General features: G+C 42.6%; 2 protein-coding genes across 2 annotated transcripts; one reads left to right on the top strand and one right to left on the bottom strand.

Moving 5' to 3' along the window:
* The first annotated feature begins 587 nt into the window (after positions 1-587).
* LOC105436447 (NFX1-type zinc finger-containing protein 1-like) lies at positions 588-8,861 on the top strand. The gene is made up of 4 exons (XM_030975702.1): positions 588-1,468; positions 1,831-6,372; positions 6,758-6,866; positions 8,025-8,861. The coding sequence occupies exons 1-4, from the start codon at positions 588-590 to the stop codon at positions 8,859-8,861; spliced, it is 6,369 nt and encodes a 2,122-aa protein (XP_030831562.1).
* A 6,093-nt stretch (positions 8,862-14,954) lies between these two features.
* LOC115920289 lies at positions 14,955-19,971 on the bottom strand. Its single transcript, XM_030975806.1, has 2 exons — positions 19,314-19,971; positions 14,955-15,696 (listed from the first exon to the last, which is right to left on the bottom strand). Exons 1-2 carry the CDS (start codon positions 19,621-19,623, stop codon positions 15,107-15,109), a joined length of 900 nt encoding a protein of 299 aa, XP_030831666.1. The 5' UTR covers positions 19,624-19,971; the 3' UTR covers positions 14,955-15,106.
* Between the last annotated feature and the right edge of the window lie 281 nt (positions 19,972-20,252).

Below are 20,252 nucleotides of genomic sequence, written 5' to 3'. Positions count from 1 at the left end.
GCCTTGCAATCATAAATAATGAACCTCTGCCATGCCGTACCGACAAAAAGGGTGATTATAAGTTAAAATACTAGCACTCTCCTCCATTTTCAAGCTTTCTTCGCTAGTCACTCTCTTCCTTTCTTATTTGTTTTCCAATTTAAAATTCGTGCCGAAATGACATTAAGCTTACGCTGCAGCCCTTCCTATATCAAATATGCATTCAGCATGCAATCTTTACAACAAAAAAATGTCCTACTTATGTACACTTTTGCCCCCCGCCCCACAAAGTAGTGGTAATGTCCCATTAATGGACTAGGTAGGTTTGTTTTAATATATATTATACGCTAATATATTAATTCAACCAAAACAAATCAAATATGTTTTTATAACCTAACTCATATTTCTTATAGAAATTAATCATATGTTTCTCTGTATACTCTAGATAGCTGGGAGGTGGCACAGATAGGGGTGATGATGACAACGAATGACGTTTTGCGTATCGTCCTAACTCGAGAGATGACCGTGGGAGGAGTAGACGAAGGGAATTTCGAAGGGGTGTGACTAAAGGACAAGGAAGAGGACCTGTAGCGGATAGTGATAACGGCATGTCGATAAGACAGAACTGGAGGAAAGGAAGCCGTCAGAGAGGAGACGCCATGATGGATGAAAGCTTCAGGGGAGATGACTTCCGAGGAGAAGAAAGGGACACAGAGGAAGAGAGAGAAAGGGAACCTGATAGAGAGAGGGGAGCTGGAAGGGAAGTTGGATGCGAAAGAGGCGATAACAAAGGAGGCCCATTCCGCCAGGGTGGGACAAGTGGAGCTGTAACGGATAGAGATAATGGCATGTCGATAGGACAGAACTGGAGAGAAGGAAATCGTGATAGAGGAGACGCCATGATGGCTAAAAGCATTGGGGGAGATAACGACACGTGGAGAAGACAGAACTGGAGGGAAGGAAGACGTGAAAGAGCAGACGCCATGATGGCTGAAAGCATTGGGGGAGATAACGAAACGTGGAGAAGACAGAACTGGAGAGAAGGAAGTCGTGAAAGAGCAGACGCCATGATGGCTGAAAGCATTGGGGGAGATAACAGCAAGTGGAGAAGACAGAACTGGAGGGAAGGAAGTCGTGAAAGAGGAAACGCCATGATGGGTGAAAGCATTTGGGGTGATAACAGCAAGTGGAGAAGACAGAACTGGAGGGAAGGAAGTCGTGATAGAGGAGACACCATGATGGATGAGAGCTTCAGGGGACATAAATTCCGAAGAGCAGTACTGGACCCAGAAGGAGAGAGAGAAAAGGGGTATGGTGGAGAGAGGAGAGCTGATAACACAGGAGGCCCATTCCGCCAGCGCTACAACGACAGGCAACAAGACGGACCTCGATACGTTCCGGCTAGAGGCCGCGGTCAAAGAGGGGGTCACATGGATCAGAATGCAGCTACAACTAGGAGAAAGGGCTATCGAACACAGGAAAATACTAGGTAAAGTACCAAACCCTAAAGGAGTGAGTACCGTATCCGAGAATGGATAAATCACCTCCCTTCAAGATTTAAATATTTTTGTTTCCATATACCCTTATGAACCGATATATTCTCTTCTCCTACACCTGATAATCCGTTGCAATAAATTTGTCTGCAACAGCTAAATAGGTCAATATTATTGGTTTTTGCCGACATATACTTTTGCTACAATATTAGTCAGTTTAGTTATTTTGCAAACAGTTGACACACTTGTATAACGGTGACTTTTTTTTTTAAATTGCAATTTTATCAATCTTGAAATTTATGAAAGGGAGTAGGTAAAAATGAATAAAAGCTTTACATGGTATTTTCTACAATTTCAGATATGGACAGACCCAAGGAAAATACCCGAACAACCGAGGTTACTTCAGACCGCTTAGTTCCAGACTTCTCAGTGAAATACTTGAGAAAGACCCTACCGAGGCCGCTACAGAACTTGGATCCCTAAAAGGAAACCTTCGAGTCGGTCTCAATGAAGACTCGATGGATGAGGTACGACAGCATCTTTTTTGGGAGGCTCTAGCATTTATTTGCGGAGCTCTAGGTGCAGAACAAACAGTGATCATGCTCCTGACAATGTCCCTTGACTCCAAACTCTGTCGTCAGCATTTACTCACGTTTTTGACCAATCTCAGGCGTCCAGGAGAGAACATCGACGCAAGGCGGTTAAACCTTTTGAAGAATGTCATCACTGTCTTCCAATCAGCCATGCAAAGTTTGCCAAGCCGTGCTTCAGATCTCAAAGTTGCAGTCACTCTCATCTCCGATGCTGTAGCAGACATGGATGAAGACGACAAACGTGATGACATCATGGAGTCAATAAAGTCGTTGAGTAGTCACAATGAGGACATTGAAAAAGAAAGGGAAAGAAAGAGACAGATGGACGGCATTTCTAAGAACCCTCCTCCTGACGACTTCCGCCAGCAAGACATTCTTCCCACTGCCAAGGAATTACAACCTGGATATCAGCCGTTTCTCCGTCCTCATTTGACGAGGGGTGTTTATGCCGATGCAGATCACTACCTGGACGTTCAATTCAGACTACTCAAAGAAGACTTCATCTATCCTCTTCGCAAAGGGATATCAGAGTACTTATCTTTCAAGAAGACCAACCCTGACAAAAGGGCCAAACTTCAGGATGTGCGAATCTACGAGGAAGCTTACTACGATAAATCTGTCCGTGATTTCTTCGGAATTTCACATTACATGGCTTTCAAGAGAATACCTCTTGTCCGATGGCATTCGACAAAACGACTCATGTACGGATCATTGCTCATCCTATCAACGGATGATTTTAAGTCATACATATTTGCAACAGTGGCCAAACGGGACGTACAAGATCTAGAGAAGGGAATGGTAGCCATAACATTGGTCGACAAAGAAGATGCATCATGTCTACATAATAAGAGTTTTGTGATGGCAGAGTCATCTGTCTTCTTTGAAGCTTATCGCCCAGTCCTCCTGGGTCTCCAGCGAATGACTGGCCCATGCTTGCCGTTTTCCCAGTACACTTTGAGCACGTTTCATGATGTAAAGCCACCCAGCTATCTCCACGATCGGATGGTAACTAAAGACGATGAAATGGTCATCAATCCATGTAGTATCGATATCTCACCTCTGCTGAAAGACGTAAAACGATGCTCTCCAATAGTTGACGTACTTGACGATGGTGCTTGGCCCGATATTGACGATGTACAGCTTGACCAATCACAATATGAAGCTGCCAAGACAGCTCTCACCAAAGAACTCTCTGTAATACAGGGTCCACCAGGTACCGGCAAGACGTACATAGGTCTGAAGATCGTAGAGACTCTTCTCCTTAACAGAGAAATCTGGTCAAGTGAAGAAAACCCTAGCCCAATCTTACTCGTGAGCTACACGAATCATGCACTGGATCAATTTCTGGAGGGGATCTTAACATTCCATGACACTGGCATCGTTCGAGTTGGAAGCCGTAGCAAGAGTGAGAAGTTGCAGCCCTTTAAACTAAATCGGATGGTTGGTCGGTGGGGACGAGAGTACGTTCAACGAAGGGTTCGTCATGTCAAGAAAGAGGTTGACGGTGCAAAAAGACGTGTAGAGAGAACGCAAGCTAGGATAGAGGGTGCAACAAGAGGGATCATCAACGAGGACGAACTACGACCTTTTATGATATTGGAGCATAACAACAGCCTCCTGCGTCTTTCTCATCTGAAACACTCAAACTCCTGGCTCGTTGAGTGGCTTCTCTGTGAACGTCATTATGACAGGGATTGGAACCAGCAAGAGAAACGGGATAATCTAGAACAAAGAGATAACCTGCAAGAACAAGAAAGGAAAGAAAGCCCGAAGCGCGGTCCTGTGGCAAATAAAGCAACAATCAAAGTAGAATATGAACGAAGTGCCATCGAGTCTGAAAGAATGATTGACGACGAATTTGTTGAGGAAAGTTCTGATGAAGAGGAAGACGAAGATTACCCTTTTCTCGGCCTTGACTTAAATGATCTAAACAAAGCAGAGGACGGTATCTTGCGGAAGTTCATCCAAATGAAGATGTCTGGCAAAGATGTTCTCGATCCAGGTGCTCTCCAATCAGTTATCGATGTTTGGAGTATGCATCCAAATGATCGATGGGCACTCTACCAAAGTTGGTTGCAGAGCTACCTGAAACAGTTGAAAGGAAAACTGCCAGCATATGAGCTCGAATTCAAGCAACTTTGTGGTCAGCTAGATGAGGCAAAAAACGTATTAAAATACCAAATCCTTCGACAGGCAACTATAATCGGCATGACTACAACTGGAGCAGCTAATCATCAGCAGGTTTTGCAGAGAGTCCGGCCAAAGATCGTAATAGTAGAGGAAGCAGCTGAGGTACTGGAGGCACACATCATCACGGCATTAAATGCATCATGTCAACAGCTCATTCTTATTGGAGATCATCAACAACTTCGACCGAAACCGAACGTGTACCTCCTGGCAAAGAAGTATCATCTGGACGTTTCATTGTTTGAAAGACTTATCAACAATGAATTTCCTCACTCACAGCTTGAGCTGCAACATCGGATGCGTATCGAACTGTCGGATCTGATGAGAAGGAACTTCTACGACAACCTTCGCGACCATGAAACGGTGAAGCGATACGAAAGTTTGAAAGCAGTTCAAAAGGATATCTTCTTTCTAGATCACGCAGAACCAGAAAATGAAATGGAAGATACACAGAGTCACTACAATCTCCATGAGGCCAGACTCGTAGTAGCGTTGTGTTATTACTTCCTGCAGCAGGGTTATAAATCTGATAAGATTACAATCCTCACAGCTTATACAGGTCAGCTACTGAAAATCATGCAGATTATGGATCATAGCAAGTTTGAGGGAGTCAAAGTTACCTCAATAGACAACTACCAGGGAGAAGAGAATGATATCATTCTTTTGTCCTTTGTGAGGAGCAACAATCATGGGCGCATTGGATTCTTGGGGATTTCGAACCGAGTCTGTGTCTCATTGTCAAGAGCAAAGAAAGGGCTCTACTGCGTTGGAAACTTCACCCTCTTTGCAGAAAAGAGTGAGCTATGGAAGGGAATTGTAACAGATCTAGAATCAATGGGATCTATCGGATATTCCCTTAGGCTGCAATGCACCAATCATCCAGAGGAGATGACAGCGGTGAAAACTGTCGATGACTTCAAGAAGGTACCACTAGGAGGATGTAGTAGAGACTGTGATACCAGGCTGGACTGTGGACACGTTTGTCGATTAAAGTGTCACCCAACATATATCATCCACAAGTGCAAGGCTCCTTGCTCCAAGGTTATCTGTGAGAGAAACCACAAATGTCCAAAGCTCTGCTCGGAAACTTGCTTGACCTCTTGTTCAGTCATTGTGGAGAGGATTCTGCCCTGCCGTCATGTCTGCAAAAGGGAGTGTAAGGCCGACATTCGGAGCATCGAGTGCGAGGAAAAGGTTGAAAAAACTTTAGGTTGCTCACACGTCCATCTTCTTCCATGCCACATGCCAACCAAGGGACTTGAAAAGAAGTGCGAAGCCATCATCAACAAGGAACTGCAGTGCGGCCACAGAAAGATAGAGAAGTGTAATGGGAAAGGTCGATGTGATGAGATAGTTTTGAAAGTTCTAGGATGTAACCATACCTGTCAAGCAGCGTGCCATAACGATCCAAAGAACATCGAATGCAAGGAAAATGTTGAGAAAACCTTGCCTTGCGGTCACAAAATGAAGATTATTTGTTCCACCGAAGTAGAAACAGAAGTATGTAAAGCAAGATGCAGTAAGCAGCTTCCATGTGACCACATTTGCAAGGAAAGGTGTGGGGTGGATTGCACTGAGAACTGCACAGAGATGATCACCAGAAATGACTGGCCATGTGGTCATGAGGTAACCGTTAAATGCTGCGATGAAAGCGACGCATGCTACATCGTTTGTGAGGAGATCTTGATATGTGGGCACAAGTGCAAAGGGACTTGTGGAAAATGCTCACAAGGTCGTTATCACCACCCCTGCATTGAGACGTGTAAGAAAAAGCTGGTATGCGGACACGAATGCGCCCTCAAGTGCGATGCACCATGTCTTTCCTGTAAAAAGAAATGTCCTCGGCGTTGCCGTCACTCGCAGTGCAAGCATCCGTGCAGTGAGCCATGTGATGTTTGTATGAAACGTTGCAACTGGAAATGTGAGCATTACGAGTGCAAGACGTTATGTTGCGAGCCTTGTGACAGACCCCCATGCAACAAGCCCTGTCCAAAGATACAGAAATGCGGTCACCCTTGTATCGGTCTGTGTGGTGAGATCTGCCCCAATAAATGTCGCATCTGCGACAAAGAAGATTTGGAGCAACGCTTCTTCGGGACCGAAGATATCCAGACGGCAAGGTAAGCTGAATTTTATGGAACCAGCCTATTAGAAGATAAATCAGGGAAGACGCCTACAATACTTATGAAAAGAAATGACTTTGGATAATCTAATTGCCACTTTTCCATAAAAACATTATTATACAATATGGAGGTTACCATGTGTAATTTTCCAGCCTATATTTCATCATTACCTTTACATGCATATGTAAAAGAAAATTTCAATGTCTTAATTTTTTTTTGTTTTACTTCAATAATACATCTAGATTTATATTGCTCGTCATGCTCCTTGGAGGATAAACTTTATCAAGAAGTCGAGCAATTTAAAACTATATGAGAATTTTTCAACGTCAGAGCAAGATGCATGCTTTTAAAAATGTCTAAATGCCTTTTGCAATGTGTATAGGTACATTCAACTAGAAGACTGTGGACATAACTTTGAGGTAGGAGGGCTTGACAAGTTCCTTGGACTCAGCACAGAATCCGACGGTGCAGAAACATTTACCAAATTATCGGTAATACTACATTTGTTTTCTTTGTTGTTGTTGTTAAACTACTTTTTTTATTCAGATACAAAATCACATAATAATACATTTTATTTATAACCCGCACTTAATCAAACGTTTCTTTGTTAAACATTATCTTTACCAACTTAGTAGTATTTACATCTGTTCTAGTTTAATTTTCCTCAACTTCTAGTCTATGTTTTAACATAAACAAAATATATTTGCTTATTATTTTCGTTGCTACATTTTTTTTTTTACAACACTCGCTTTATAAATTGCAAATAAAGCATAATGAAAAAGTAAAATAATATATGTAACATTTTCCTTTGCGTCATGAATCCATATACAACATGAATGGGTGAGAATTTAAAATTTCTACAGAAAGAGTTACATAATAATATTTCAATAACATTTCAAAATGGATAAATCTTTGACTAAAAAAGTACATGGTTTCTTACAGGAATAACATAAATCCTTTTATTTGATTTTCCATTTGACTAAATTAACAGGTTTTGGTAATATATTATATATAAATTTAAAATTGAATCAAAAATGATCACGAACATCGCAAACTCATGTTTCATGAAGTCTCTATTCTTTGTATTTTCAAAAGATTAATCCACAACCGATTAAAGATCGAAAGGAACTGTAAAACAAAAAATCTATGCATTTTTGAAAACACTGTTATTCAAGAAAACGAAACATGTTTTATTTGAGCCATGTTAAGATGCTACGATGTTATTTTAATTGATTGTGTATGATTGTTTGGTTTGTTCAAAAGCATATATTTATCAATAAATTCATTTTACCAAAAAAAAAATGATCACGAACGTATTTCAATTTAAGTAACCACAGAGAATCCCATTTAATAGAAAAATTGTCTGTAAAATTTTGTTTTCTTTAATTATCAATTGATTTGTCTTTTATACTCTTCTCACTCGTATCATATCACGATACTTTTATACGCTTTATCGTAGATAAATAGCATATACTCTAGACAGACCTCTAAATAAAAAGGTACATGTATTTGTAAATGTGTTAAAAGTTGTTCATATAATTCATGTTAAAATAATACATTCTTTTAACTCCTAACTTGTTTATGTATCAGTCACTTCGGTCTTGTGACTCTGAAATTAATATTGGTTTTTATTGTGTATCATTTTCAAGGTAAAAACTTGTCCAAGATGCGAAAAAAACATCCAGTTGAGTCGTCGCTACGGTAATATCCTAAGAGAATCGTCAGCGATTAAGTCGCGAATCGTGGAAAAGGTACAGGATGCTCGCAATAGAAATGACGACAAACAACTCCTCCGTAAAGTCCACTCAGCCTTCAAGTCGGCGAGAGAAACCATTCGGCTTTTGTCACTCAAATCATCAACAGGGATTCACTCAACGCTGTTTGGGGAATTGGCAGAGAGTAGAAAGTCATTGGTGAACCGGCCATTTTTGTACAAGCTTCATGAACTACTAAAGGCATCAACAGAGGAACTGCGGAGACATGGCAAGTCGGCACCGAATGTACTCAAAGATCAGCTCGCAAACCACCTCTGGAATGAGATGAATCGAGTGACAATCATGTGTGACTTGGCCGAAGTACTGATGGGAGGAGCAACAGATTCAACCGAAGTACCAAGACTTCTACACATCCTAGGCCGGGATATGAATATGACATTAGCACATGACCTCCTCAATGGAATTCGCACTGCTAATGGAATCAGCCATACTGGCAGTGGCCTACCGACTTTCAACCGCCCTCCGCGTCTTTCCTTCGACATAACCATGTGGTTTATTTGTGCCAAAGGACATCCCGTTTCGAAACATCAGCTCAAGAAGGGCGCGTGCGAGGACTGCGACTTGGAGAAGGCTGGGCAGGAGAGAGCCCGATCCGAGGCTTCTGTAGATGTAGGACACCCTCGACAGAATGTGCCTGAGGAGCGAGGTTTTGGTGGTAGGCTGTTCCATCGGGGTACGGGACCTTTTGAATCATTTATATTCCGCCGCTGACCATGCTATCAGACAATCGGAACTTTTTAATTGAGGTCTCTTTTCAATCCTACCGGCGCAGAAAGAGATGTGTTTTCTATCGCGCCTCTTCTCTGTTCATACTTGAATAATACCTCAAAAAGTAGAACACAGAAAAACAAACTCGTATAAATATGTTGTAAATAAGTCTCCACTTTCTTGATCTTCAATTTACATGCACTATTAAATACCCCCTTCACATACACAGATTTTTCTTACGAGTCCTTAAGGATCGCACAAATTCACGGATCTTTCACCGATCCTTACGGTTTGGCCACTTTTACGATCGATTTAAGTTTTGTTACGAGCTATTTACGGTTTACCGCTGGCATTTTTACCACTGGCATATTTGTCACTGGCATTATTTCCTCTGACATTTTCACCCGACACCTGTATGTATGCATGGGCTTATGTGCGTGTGTGTCCACATTCGTGTCTCTCTTTGTTTGTTAACACACTCTTTCGGCAAAACCGGGGAGGGGGGGGGGGGGGGGCTTTGGACGAATGGTCACGCTCCAGTCAACGCGACGCGACACTCCCAACGTACCCTTCGGCAAAACCGGGGGGGGGGGGCTTTGGACGAATGGTCGCGTTCAAGTCAATGCGACGCGACGCTACGCACCCTTTCGGCATAAGCCGCACTATTAAGGCGTACTTTAGATTACATCAATCAGGAGTAGAGTATCACAATTGGAGATAAAATTAGAACTTTTAAGATATATTGATCGTATCCAAACGATTCACAGTTTTTTTAATGCCAGGGTGATGGGATTTTGTCTTACAAGGGAGGGTATTGGAGAATAGACAAACATTATACTTTAATATTCTTGATCATAATATGAAAATATTTTCGAAACAGTTTATGAAAATGCACTTTTGTTAATTGTTTTATTATTGCAATTTATGTTTAATCCGAAATATTAATGTGCAATGTATCCAGTTTTATTAATAATGAATTGTACAATTTGCATTTGAATTGAGAGAAAATAATTAAAAAATATCTTTAAGAACAAAAATACTATACTCGGAAACCCTATCGCAAAATCCAATCTAGCGCAATATCAAGCCATATGTAGCAGTATGGTCCTGCAGCCCGCTGCTTCGTTAGCAGTGATGTTGGTACACACATTGAGTCGTCTGTTAATTTAAGCTATGGTCACAACCCCCAAAAGCCTGTTCGGCGGCCGGGCGGCAAGTTTTGAGCCAATTTTGTCAGGGCACCGAGCGGCAGCCGCACGGGCACCGCTTGTTTTTAGGGCATTGGTCGGTCGCCGCTGAATTTTTAACGCGGAGTTAAAATTCGGCGGCGCCTGTTCACTTTTCACTCGCCGCCCAAAATACGCTCGGTGCCCGAACGGCCGCCGCCCGGGCACCGACCCAAGCGAGCGTTCGCCGTCGAGCGATTTAGGTCAAAAATCGAAGCCGCTAGGTCAAATGCTGCCGAGCGGTCGCCGCCCAGTCGCTTCCCGTTCGTCGCTGAGAGATCAGCCGGTCACTGGGCGGTGAGTTCAAAATCGGTCGGCAGCCTTTGACCTCGCAGCTTCGATTTTGTACCTATATCGCTCGACGGCGAACGCTCGATTAGGTCGGGGCCGGGCGGCGACCGCCCGGACATCGAGCGAATTTTGGTGCCCCGCTTATCACCGGCCGGCCGCCGAGCAATTTCTTTTAAATCAGCCGGTGGCCGATGGGAGACAGCTCGGGAATCGGTAGGCCATCAGTCGGTTACTGCCGGGACGCGGCCCGGAGAAGCTCCCCGATTTTGACCTAAAAACGACCGACGATTGACGGGAAATCGACAGGGCACCGCCCAGGCATCGCTGGGGCTCTACAGCCTGCTCGACTTCTCCAAAAATCATTGGGCGATGCCTAAATTCCAGCGGCGACCCAGCAGGCTACAAATCGGTCGGTTGCCGCTCTGAGTTGTGACCATAGCTTAAGATAAAATTACATATTTGGTTATGCAGTATTGGCAAGTTGACCGTGAGATGGTGCTTTGAGATAAACAGTACGCTGGGACAGTAATTTTATCAGTTAAGTATCGCTGCAAGATGACACAATTCGAAAATGTTGTAGTGTTACATATGCAATGTTGATGTGGTTGAACAGTCTGTGCTCTTAACCGAGTCTTTTAAAGGCAATTCAGGAGAAGTTATATATGAATTTTGTATCTTTGTAGGTTTAACATAAAAGAAACCCATCCTACTTAGGCGAGGCGTCAAAAATATCGATACCAGCAGGCTGCCGCCGCACGTATTGGCGCATCGAGGCTGCAATTACAGCCGAAGCCTGGCTGGGGCAATTATTTTTCACTAATTTAATAGCCCTGCCGGCTTGCGCCAGGCTGGGATCTGAGGCTCGGTTTCCATTCGAAAGGCGGCAGCCGGCGCATGCTTTTGTTCGGAAACCATTATGATGACATCATGAGTTAATTGAGGGTCCTACCGCCAGCGGTAGCCAGCTGAGCTAATTTAAAAAATGCAGCCAGGACGCACAAGTGCAGTTAGCTGCCGCTCGCTGGTATATTTATTTTTGACGCCTCGCCTTAGGAAATGAAGCTTTGTTAAAAATCACAATTTACCCATTTTATTCCCTACTATGTAAATAGAAATGAGATGTGCATAAAGATTACTTCGTGTAGAGCAATGCTTCAAGCATTCACATTTCATGTTTAAAGATGTTTGACTTCTGATGCGTTTTTGTAATTGATAGGTTTAATTAGAAGTGATGATATTGTTAGGATAAAAAAAAAGATATGTATATATATATATATATATATATATATACTCCTGCGTCATTCAGCTGGTGAAAAATATGAATATTATTTATAGAAATATGAAATAGAATCGTGACATATTGGTAGTACTTTAAGCAATTTTTTTTGTTGGATATAAGCACTATAAATATATACAATATCAACATTTCTATTATGTATAGATATCAACATTTTCATTAAAGGTTTTGGGGAATTCTTCATTACATGTATAATAAATTTCCATTATATAATACCGGTGATCTTCTATCAACGTTGTTAGATGAAAGCCGATCATATAATATACTTCCTAATTGAATAATGTTTGCTGATGTCAGGTTCTAAAATATATTACTCTTATTATCAGAATTCAGGAAGAAATGTTGATGTCATAGAATAATACTGACTTGGTATCCTCACTGTCGTTTATTAAAATAGCAGGATTTATAGTTATTCAATTTTATAATGGAGATTTATTCAACTGAGGTGTAAACTCACCAGTGGAAACAGAACAGTGAAACAATTTAAAAAAAACTCATTTTTGTTTTGACAGCATACATCAAGTCATATGTACTGCATACTCAACATCATTTCCTATTGCTTCTTGGCAGTTTCGTTCACATGACCATAGAATGGTATCGGATGACTATAGAACTCAAGTTTATGTTTTTTTGTTGCTGTTGTTAAGAATCATGTAACGAATCACAATATAAATAAACTTGTTATGCTTATTATCTCCAAACATTGTTGTACCACTGTACTGTTTTATCGAGTAAGTGTTTTTTCTCATTTGCAGGGGTGTTGATCCATCTACATTAGGGGCAGGGGCGTCGCCAAAGGGGGGGGGGATGTGGGGGGTGTGGGGGTGCGACATCCCTCCACCTGTCAGGATATTGTCGGTAAAATTGCGCTGCCGTCGGGAAAAAAAAAAAAAGGGGGAGGGAAAAAAGAGAGGGAAAGGGAAAGAAAAGAAAAAAGAAAAGGAAAAGAGAAGAAAGAAAGGAAAGAAAAGAAAAGAAAGGAAAGAAAAGAGAAGAAAGAAAGAGAAAAAAGAAAAAGAGGGAGGAGAGGAAAGAAAGGAAAAGAAAGAAAAGGGGGAAAAAAGAAAAAAAAAAGAGTAAAATGGAAACAAAAGAAACGGGGTGAAAGAGAGGAGAGAGAGGAGAGGTAAGAGCCTGAGAGAGGAGGAGTGGGAGTAAAAGAGAGAAGGGGGTTGTTGGGTGGAGTCGTCTTGTCGAGGGAGCAAGAAAGACACTGGTAAATATGTTGCTATGTCGGGTCAGCTGTGTCAGTATTCTTGCTCGATCCTCGTGTACTATATCAATGCAGAAGTTTGAAGTCGGTGAGATGTATATTGTCGGTCGGCCGACAGGTTTTTTTTCCCTACGAACTGTGACTTTTTATACGCTGTGACGACTTCGAGAGTGACTGCAACTACAATACTTGTATTTTCTCGAAGTTTCACTTTCCTAATATCAGCTAAAGAAATCAGAGGTTTAACATTTTCGGGGAAACTAAATTCAAACAAGGTTTAATAGTCAACAACGGTACTACGAATCGTCTTCCTTTCTCTATATTGTGATGAAACGCCCCCCAAAAAAATCCGCGCTTCGCGCGGAAGGGGATAACTTCATTAAGACGAGTCGAGAACGGTAAAAAGAATCGTCTTCTTTCTCTAATATTTTAAGGAAACGTCAAAGCTTCCGCGCTTCGCGCTAAAGGGGGAAACTGAATTCAGACTATTAGGGCTTATTAAGAGTCGAAAACGATACAACGAATCGTCTTCTTTCTCTAATAATTTAATAAAACGTCAAAACTTCCGCGCTTCCGGCGGGAGGAAGCTTTATTCAGACAAGGACTAAGAGTCGAGCACGGCTCAACGAATCGCATTTCTCTAATAATTTAAGGAAACGTCAAAACCTCCGCGCTTCGCACGGAAGGGGGACATCTGAATTCAGATAAGAATTAAGAGTCGAAAACAGTACACCAAATAGGGCTTATTAAGAGTCGAAAACGGTACAAACGAATCGTCTTCTAGGAAGAAGACAACTTTAGACTGATTTGCAGTTTGCTCGACATTTATTCCGCTCCGAAACTAGGAGTCCTTTTCCTCAAAACATGTAAAGTAGGAAAGTCAAAGTAAAACAAGTAACATGCATAAAAGCAATAACAAAATCTTATAACCACAATAAAGAGGGTCCACCATAAACAATTCGACAATAATGTATAAACGTGATATGATTCAACAATCTTAAGGGTACATGTACCATGAGTGAAACTCAAAATTGTAGGGATCTCCGGTCACGTGATCAGCGGAGGGATAGTAACTCCTTCCGATCACCCCAGGTCCCTGGGGTTTACGTGACCTGCCGGTAGGATAGTATCTCCTACGGATGATCCCCACAACTTTTCAATACTCACAAAATCATCAATGCATAAATAACATAGTTATGGAAACACTATATTTGTGGGATCTCGAGTCACGCGATCAGCGGAAGGATAGTAATTCCCTCCGATCACCCCAGGTCCCTGGGGTTTACGTGACCTGCCGGTAGGATAGTATCTCCTACGGATGATCCCCACAACTTTTCAATACTCACAAAATCATCAATGCATAAATAACATAGTTATGGAAACACTATATTTGTGGGGTCTCGAGTCACGCGATCAGCGGAAGGGTAGTAACTCCCTCCGATCACCCCAGATACCTGGGGTTTACGTGACCCATCGACAGGATAGTATCTCCTGCAGTATCCCCAATGTTATCCCGGTGCTACTATACCAGCGCATATATAAGAAGTGGTGATAATCGGAACCAACCATGGAATAATCACGAGTAAAAGAAATCCTCCACCCACATTTTTTTTTTTTTTTTTTGTGTGGGGGGGGGGGGGGGGTTGGGCGTGGTTTGCCATGGTTGCTTCCTTACCATCTATGGACCCATGCTGTTTAACTAACTATTATCATGTATTTATCATGGATTCAATCCGTAACATATTGTAATCTTATGTTATTATTCTTGCTGCTAGCCAGACAGTGATAGAGGCGAAAACCCGACAATATTGCCATTGTGGCTTAGTTTAACGAGCAACATAATTATATTTCCTTTGTCGGGGAAAATTCCCCTATGGCCCACTTTGTAGTTCTGAGGCTACTGTGCGACCGAGTGGCTCTGACTCCACCCTCTGCTAGCTTAACAATTATGTACGACGTATACTAGTACATCAAAATCAATCATTAATTTAAATATGGTTCTAGTTTGTCAGCAATTAAATAAGTTTCAAGTTTAATGTGAATCCCAAAATGAAGGCGTATATATCTGAATATGTAACTCACGTATTACAACACGCTGTTCCTCAACTTTTTGTGTTATAATAATTCCATTGTCACATCGAACCCAGTCTGTCCGAGATTCCACAAGGCTCATTAATAGCCGAATTAGTGTTATTGTCCCGTTTCCGTGGATGTAAATGTTCTATTCATGTGTACCCAAGCCCGAGTCTATTCCTTCTTGGAAGTTATCGATGAGAGCGTCGGATCCTCTGTCGGACAGGTGTACCCCATCTCTTAAAAATAAACTGTGATTGGATGGATCCAACTGATGAGCAATAACTGACGCATTCGGCAGCCGGGCTATTAATCTCCTCGCGTACTTGTTGAGCGATTTCCTGACCCCATCCATGGCGTCTTGTGATGTTCGATGACCACGACTGCTATGATAGAATAGGCGTGGGATGATGGTCGACCAGGCGATGTGCGTACGAGGCATGGCTGTCCGAAGGGTTTGAAGAGCCATATCGATCGCGATTCTGCATTGGCAGGCATCATTCAGGCCCAAGTTATTTGTTCCCAGATGCACGATTACTAGCGCAGGTGCTCGTTGGTTGTATCTCAACCTGTTCTCCACCAGGCGCGGAAGGTCTTGTAACGTCGCTCCTCCCTGACCGTGCCATTGGACCGTCCCTCTTGCTCTTCCCAGATCTTGGCGGTTGAGCATGCTCGCCCTCTGCTTGGCACGTCTGACCAAGCTGTCGCCTACGATCCAGATCCTGTCGCCGGTTGTCTCTGAAACAGGATGGAAAAACTCCCCAAAGTAATGTGTTCTATATTCATATTCATATCATCATACATGCGGGCTACTTATTCTCCCACTTATAATTTACTATGAAAGTATGTGATAGTAGGTTTCCATTAAAAGGAAAAAAGGAAGGAATGATCGTTCCTCTGTGTTACATGTAAAACCTAGCAGCGATGGGGGTTACGACAATATTAATGATTGGGGGAGTCTAATCAGGATAGTAACTCCTGGTTGATCCTCCTGTCCCTTATGTGTGTGCACCACTGTGCTCCCCCCCTTGTATCCCAGGCAGTAGCGCCTGACTGAGTCGGTTGCCCGACACTGCTTGCCCGTGTGGGAGGATGGGCTTCATTATGGTTCCATGACACATGCTCCGCCGACGATTGCTCCGCCGACATTTACTCCGCAAAACGCGACAATTGCTCCGCGACATTTGCTCCGCGATATTTGCTCCGACGTCAAATGCTCCGCCGAAAGGTGCTCCGCCGACAGTTGCTCCGCCGACAGTTGCTCCGCCGACAATTGCTCCGCCGACAGATGCTCCGCCGACAATTGCTCCTCCGACAATTGCTCCGCCGACAATTGCTCCGCCGTCAATTGCTCCGCAAAACGCGACAATTGCTCCGCCGACATTTGCTCCGCCGACATTTGCTCCGCCTGAAGCGACACTTGCTCCGCCGACATTTGCTCCGCCGACATTTGCTCCGCCGACATTTGCTCCGCCGACAATTGCTCCGCCTGAAGCGACAATTGCTCCGGTGACATTTGCTCCGGCGACATTTGCTCCGCCCAAAAAGTGTCCTATTAAATACAAATGCTACTAGTACTACGACAAATGCTTCGCCGACAATATTTTTTTTTCACGGGTTGTTTTTGTTTCTTTCTTTTTTTTCTTCATTTTTTGAATGCATTTCATGACATTATGTAAATGAAATGAAATGAATGAATGTTGATAATGTGGGAGGAAAAAGCAGTTGCCTAAAAGTCATTTCGAATATACTGAAATAACTTTCCATCTATCACTGTACGTCCCACATAATGTACACTAAACACTCATTACATGTCATGGGAAGTTTTTTTTTTTTAAAGTAGAGCAGCAAGCCACATTCCCAAATACGCGCATACCTCCTAGTTAATTTCAAACAGCTCATCAATATGTAATACCTGAAATTACCTCAATGAAAGAAGACTAATAACATGAGAGGAAAGAAAAGAGCAAAAAAGACAACCGTTTTTTGCTATTCCCCATAATGTTTGATTTAAAAAAATAAAAAATAAAATTATAGCTCCTTACACAAGTTGTCCGGCGAAAGATAATTACTCCGCTCAAAATCTGTTTCATGTATTACTCATTAGCTGATCCAAAGCTCAAGGCTATCTCTCTCTCTCTCTCCCATGCTCCTCCTTTTCCTGTTTACACCGTTTTCTTGTCTTCTTTGCTCTTTTCTTTCCTCTCATGCTATTAGTCTTCTTTCATTTCCATCACTTCTTCTCTGCTCCCCCTCTCGAGTTCTATTTCTCTCGTGAAATTGAAACGTAAAGTAATACAATCATGTAGTACATTCTTGTTTAGAATAATATTTTCAATAATATCCAGTCCATTTTCTAAAGGTTTCTTTCCTTTAGTTAAGTGTATGTAGCTTTAATATATATATGTTAGTGTGCAAAACACTCCGTTTCATTCGAGTACTTTGTTTTCACTAAATAATTTAAGGGACTCACGAAGCCACCGGAAGAAGAGCAATTGGCTTATCATGAAGAACTAACATCAAACTGCAACAAAATGATTTGTATAAATGTGAATAAGCAGAAAGGCTGCCATCTCATTTTCCCGTCTGAATGGGTTCTCTTCCTTACGTATATAAGTGCCCTTATTTTCTAAACTTTTTTTTTTTATATTTGTGTGTTTATTAAATTTTCAATCATATAAAAATTACATATTTACAAGTCATTGGTAATAATTAGACAAACAAAAAAACCAATATGTATAAGAACAACTAACAATAATGAAAGGACAAGAAAGTTATAAAAAAAAACATTATAGTAAAAAAAAATACACTGTACACATATAAATCATAGTTTGAACTCCAGTGCATAAAGGGGAGTGAGGGGGCACAGGAATAAAAGTTAAATCAACATGAGTATCATAAGTCAAATCGCCATTTCTTAAAATGCGAAACAAGCTTGTTCCTTTTTTTCGCTGAGAAATATTCAATATCTTTTTGTTTCTTTATAAAACTCTTAAAAAGATCAACACTTGGTAAATCCCCCTTACTTATTTTCTAAACTTCCATGATGACCTATTACATTGTATAATGCTTTACCTAGTAAGATGCATTGATCGAGGTAATTTCAGGTATTACATATTGATGAGCTACTTGAAATTAACTAGGAGGTATGCGCGTATTGGGGAATGTGGCTTGCTGCTCTACTTTTTTTAAAAAACTTCCCACGACATGTAATGAGTGTTTAGTGTACATTATATGGGACGTACAGTGATAGATGGAAAGTTATTTCAGTATATTCGAAATGACTTTTAGGTAACTCCTTTTTCCTCCCACTTCATCAACATTCATTCATTTCATTTCATCTACATTATTTCAAGAAATGCATTCAGAAAATGAAGAAGAAAAAAAGAAACGAAAAAAATAGGTGTAAAGAAAATATTGTCGGCGAAGCATTTGTCGTAGTACTAGTAGCATTTGTAGTTTATGGGACACTTTTTGGGCGGAGCAAATGTCGTCGGAGCAAATGTCGGCGGAGCAATTGTCGCTTCAGGCGGAGCAATTGTCGGCAGAGCAATTGTCGGCGGAGCAAATGTCGGTGGAGCAAATGTCGGCGGAGCAAATGTCGGCGGAGCAATTGTCGCTTCAGGCGGAGCAATTGTCGGCGGAGCAACTGTCGGCGGAGCAAATGTCGGCGGAGCAATTGTCGCTTCAGGCGGAGCAATTGTCGGCGGAGCAATTGTCGGCGGAGCAAATGTCGGCGGAGCAATTGTCGCTTCAGGCGGAGCAATTGTCGGCGGAGCAATTGTCGGCGGAGCAAATGTCGGCGGAGCAAGTGTCGCTTCAGGCGGAGCAAATGTCGGCGGAGCAAATGTCGGCGGAGCAATTGTCGCGTTTTGCGGAGCAATTGACGGCGGAGCAATTGTCGGCGGAGCAATTGTCGGCGGAGCAATTGTCGGCGGAGCATCTGTCGGCGGAGCAATTGTCGGCGGAGCAACTGTCGGCGGAGCAATTGTCGGCGGAGCAACTGTCGGCGGAGCATTTGACGTCGGAGCAAATGTCGCGGAGCAAATGTCGCGGAGCAATTGTCGCGTTTTGCGGAGTAAATGTCGGCGGAGCAATTGTCGGCGGAGCATGTGTCGGGTTACCTTCATTATCCCTCAAATTATGACTAGCTCTAGGCCTAGTGTCACTCTCGTTGTGTGTAGTTTGTAATTGAAAGCCAGCGTGTAGGCTACCGGTGTTTGGTACAATCGAGGGGAAGGAAACCACCAAGTTGCTTTCCCTCTCGCTTTCAAGATTGTTAGATCTATGTCGTGTTGTTTCACTAAATTGTGATATTTCTGGTAGATGTGATTGCATAGCTACGTCTACCTCACCTTGCATTGGCTGTGCATGTGAAGGCGGCTGGCTTGATGACTGGTTCGCTCCAGTTGTCTCGTTTCCACTGTATTGTGGTCCGTCAGTCTCCGGAGCCGGGTTTATGCTGGTAGTGGCTGAGCGTCCACTGCTGGGGTTACCGCTCGAGTGTCTCGCCCGTTTTGGCCGCCCCGCCCGCCGGGGAGTTGAGGTGCCGAGTACGTCTTGAGTGGTGTCGTTGCTAGACTGCCTTAATCTTGTAGACTGTCTAGGCCTAGCAATCTTTGGTTGGCGGGCCACCCGGCTCTGGCTTGATTTCCGCTTTCCCATCTTTCGATATACTGGGATTTCCTCTCGTTATTTAGACTTATCTGTATACTCAATTGTAGAGCCTTCTCGAAAAAGGACTTCTCCGAGCGGAGATAAAGTCGAAAGTGAGAAAATCTTGCACACGGCGTTCCCACGCTTACTGCGCGCATAACTCCACCGTTGTAGATTCACTGGCTGTGCGCATTTTCGGTTTCTTTACAGAGGTAAATTTCACATGTCGCTGTCTCACAAAGGCACCGCTTAAACAGCTGTAAAAGGCGCGCGCTATTTCTGGCCTATGCCAGCAATTGTTTTGTCTATCCTTGACTCTCCCAGAATGACTCTGATCATTTATTATGATCACGTTATTCTTTCTCTAATAATTTAATGAAACGTCAAAGCTTCCGCGCTTCGCGCGAGAGGGGGAAACTGAATTCAGATGAATAGGGAGTATATAAGAGTCAAAAACGGTACGACGAATCGTCTTCCTTTCTCTATATTGTGATGAAACACCAAAAATTCCGCGCTTCGCGCGAAGGGAAGAAAACTTCATTTAGACGAGTCGAGAACGATACAACGAATCGTCTTCTTTCTCTAATAATTGAATGAAACTTCAAAACTTCCGCGCTTCGCGCGAGAGGGGGAGGGGG

The sequence above is a fragment of the Strongylocentrotus purpuratus genome, unplaced genomic scaffold (assembly GCF_000002235.5).
Source record: "Strongylocentrotus purpuratus isolate Spur 01 unplaced genomic scaffold, Spur_5.0 spur5_scaffold_8, whole genome shotgun sequence".
NCBI classification, from domain to species: Eukaryota; Metazoa; Echinodermata; class Echinoidea; order Camarodonta; family Strongylocentrotidae; genus Strongylocentrotus; species Strongylocentrotus purpuratus.
The sequence above is the reverse complement of the archived record's forward strand: the minus strand, read 5'-3'. Positions and strand labels throughout refer to the sequence as shown.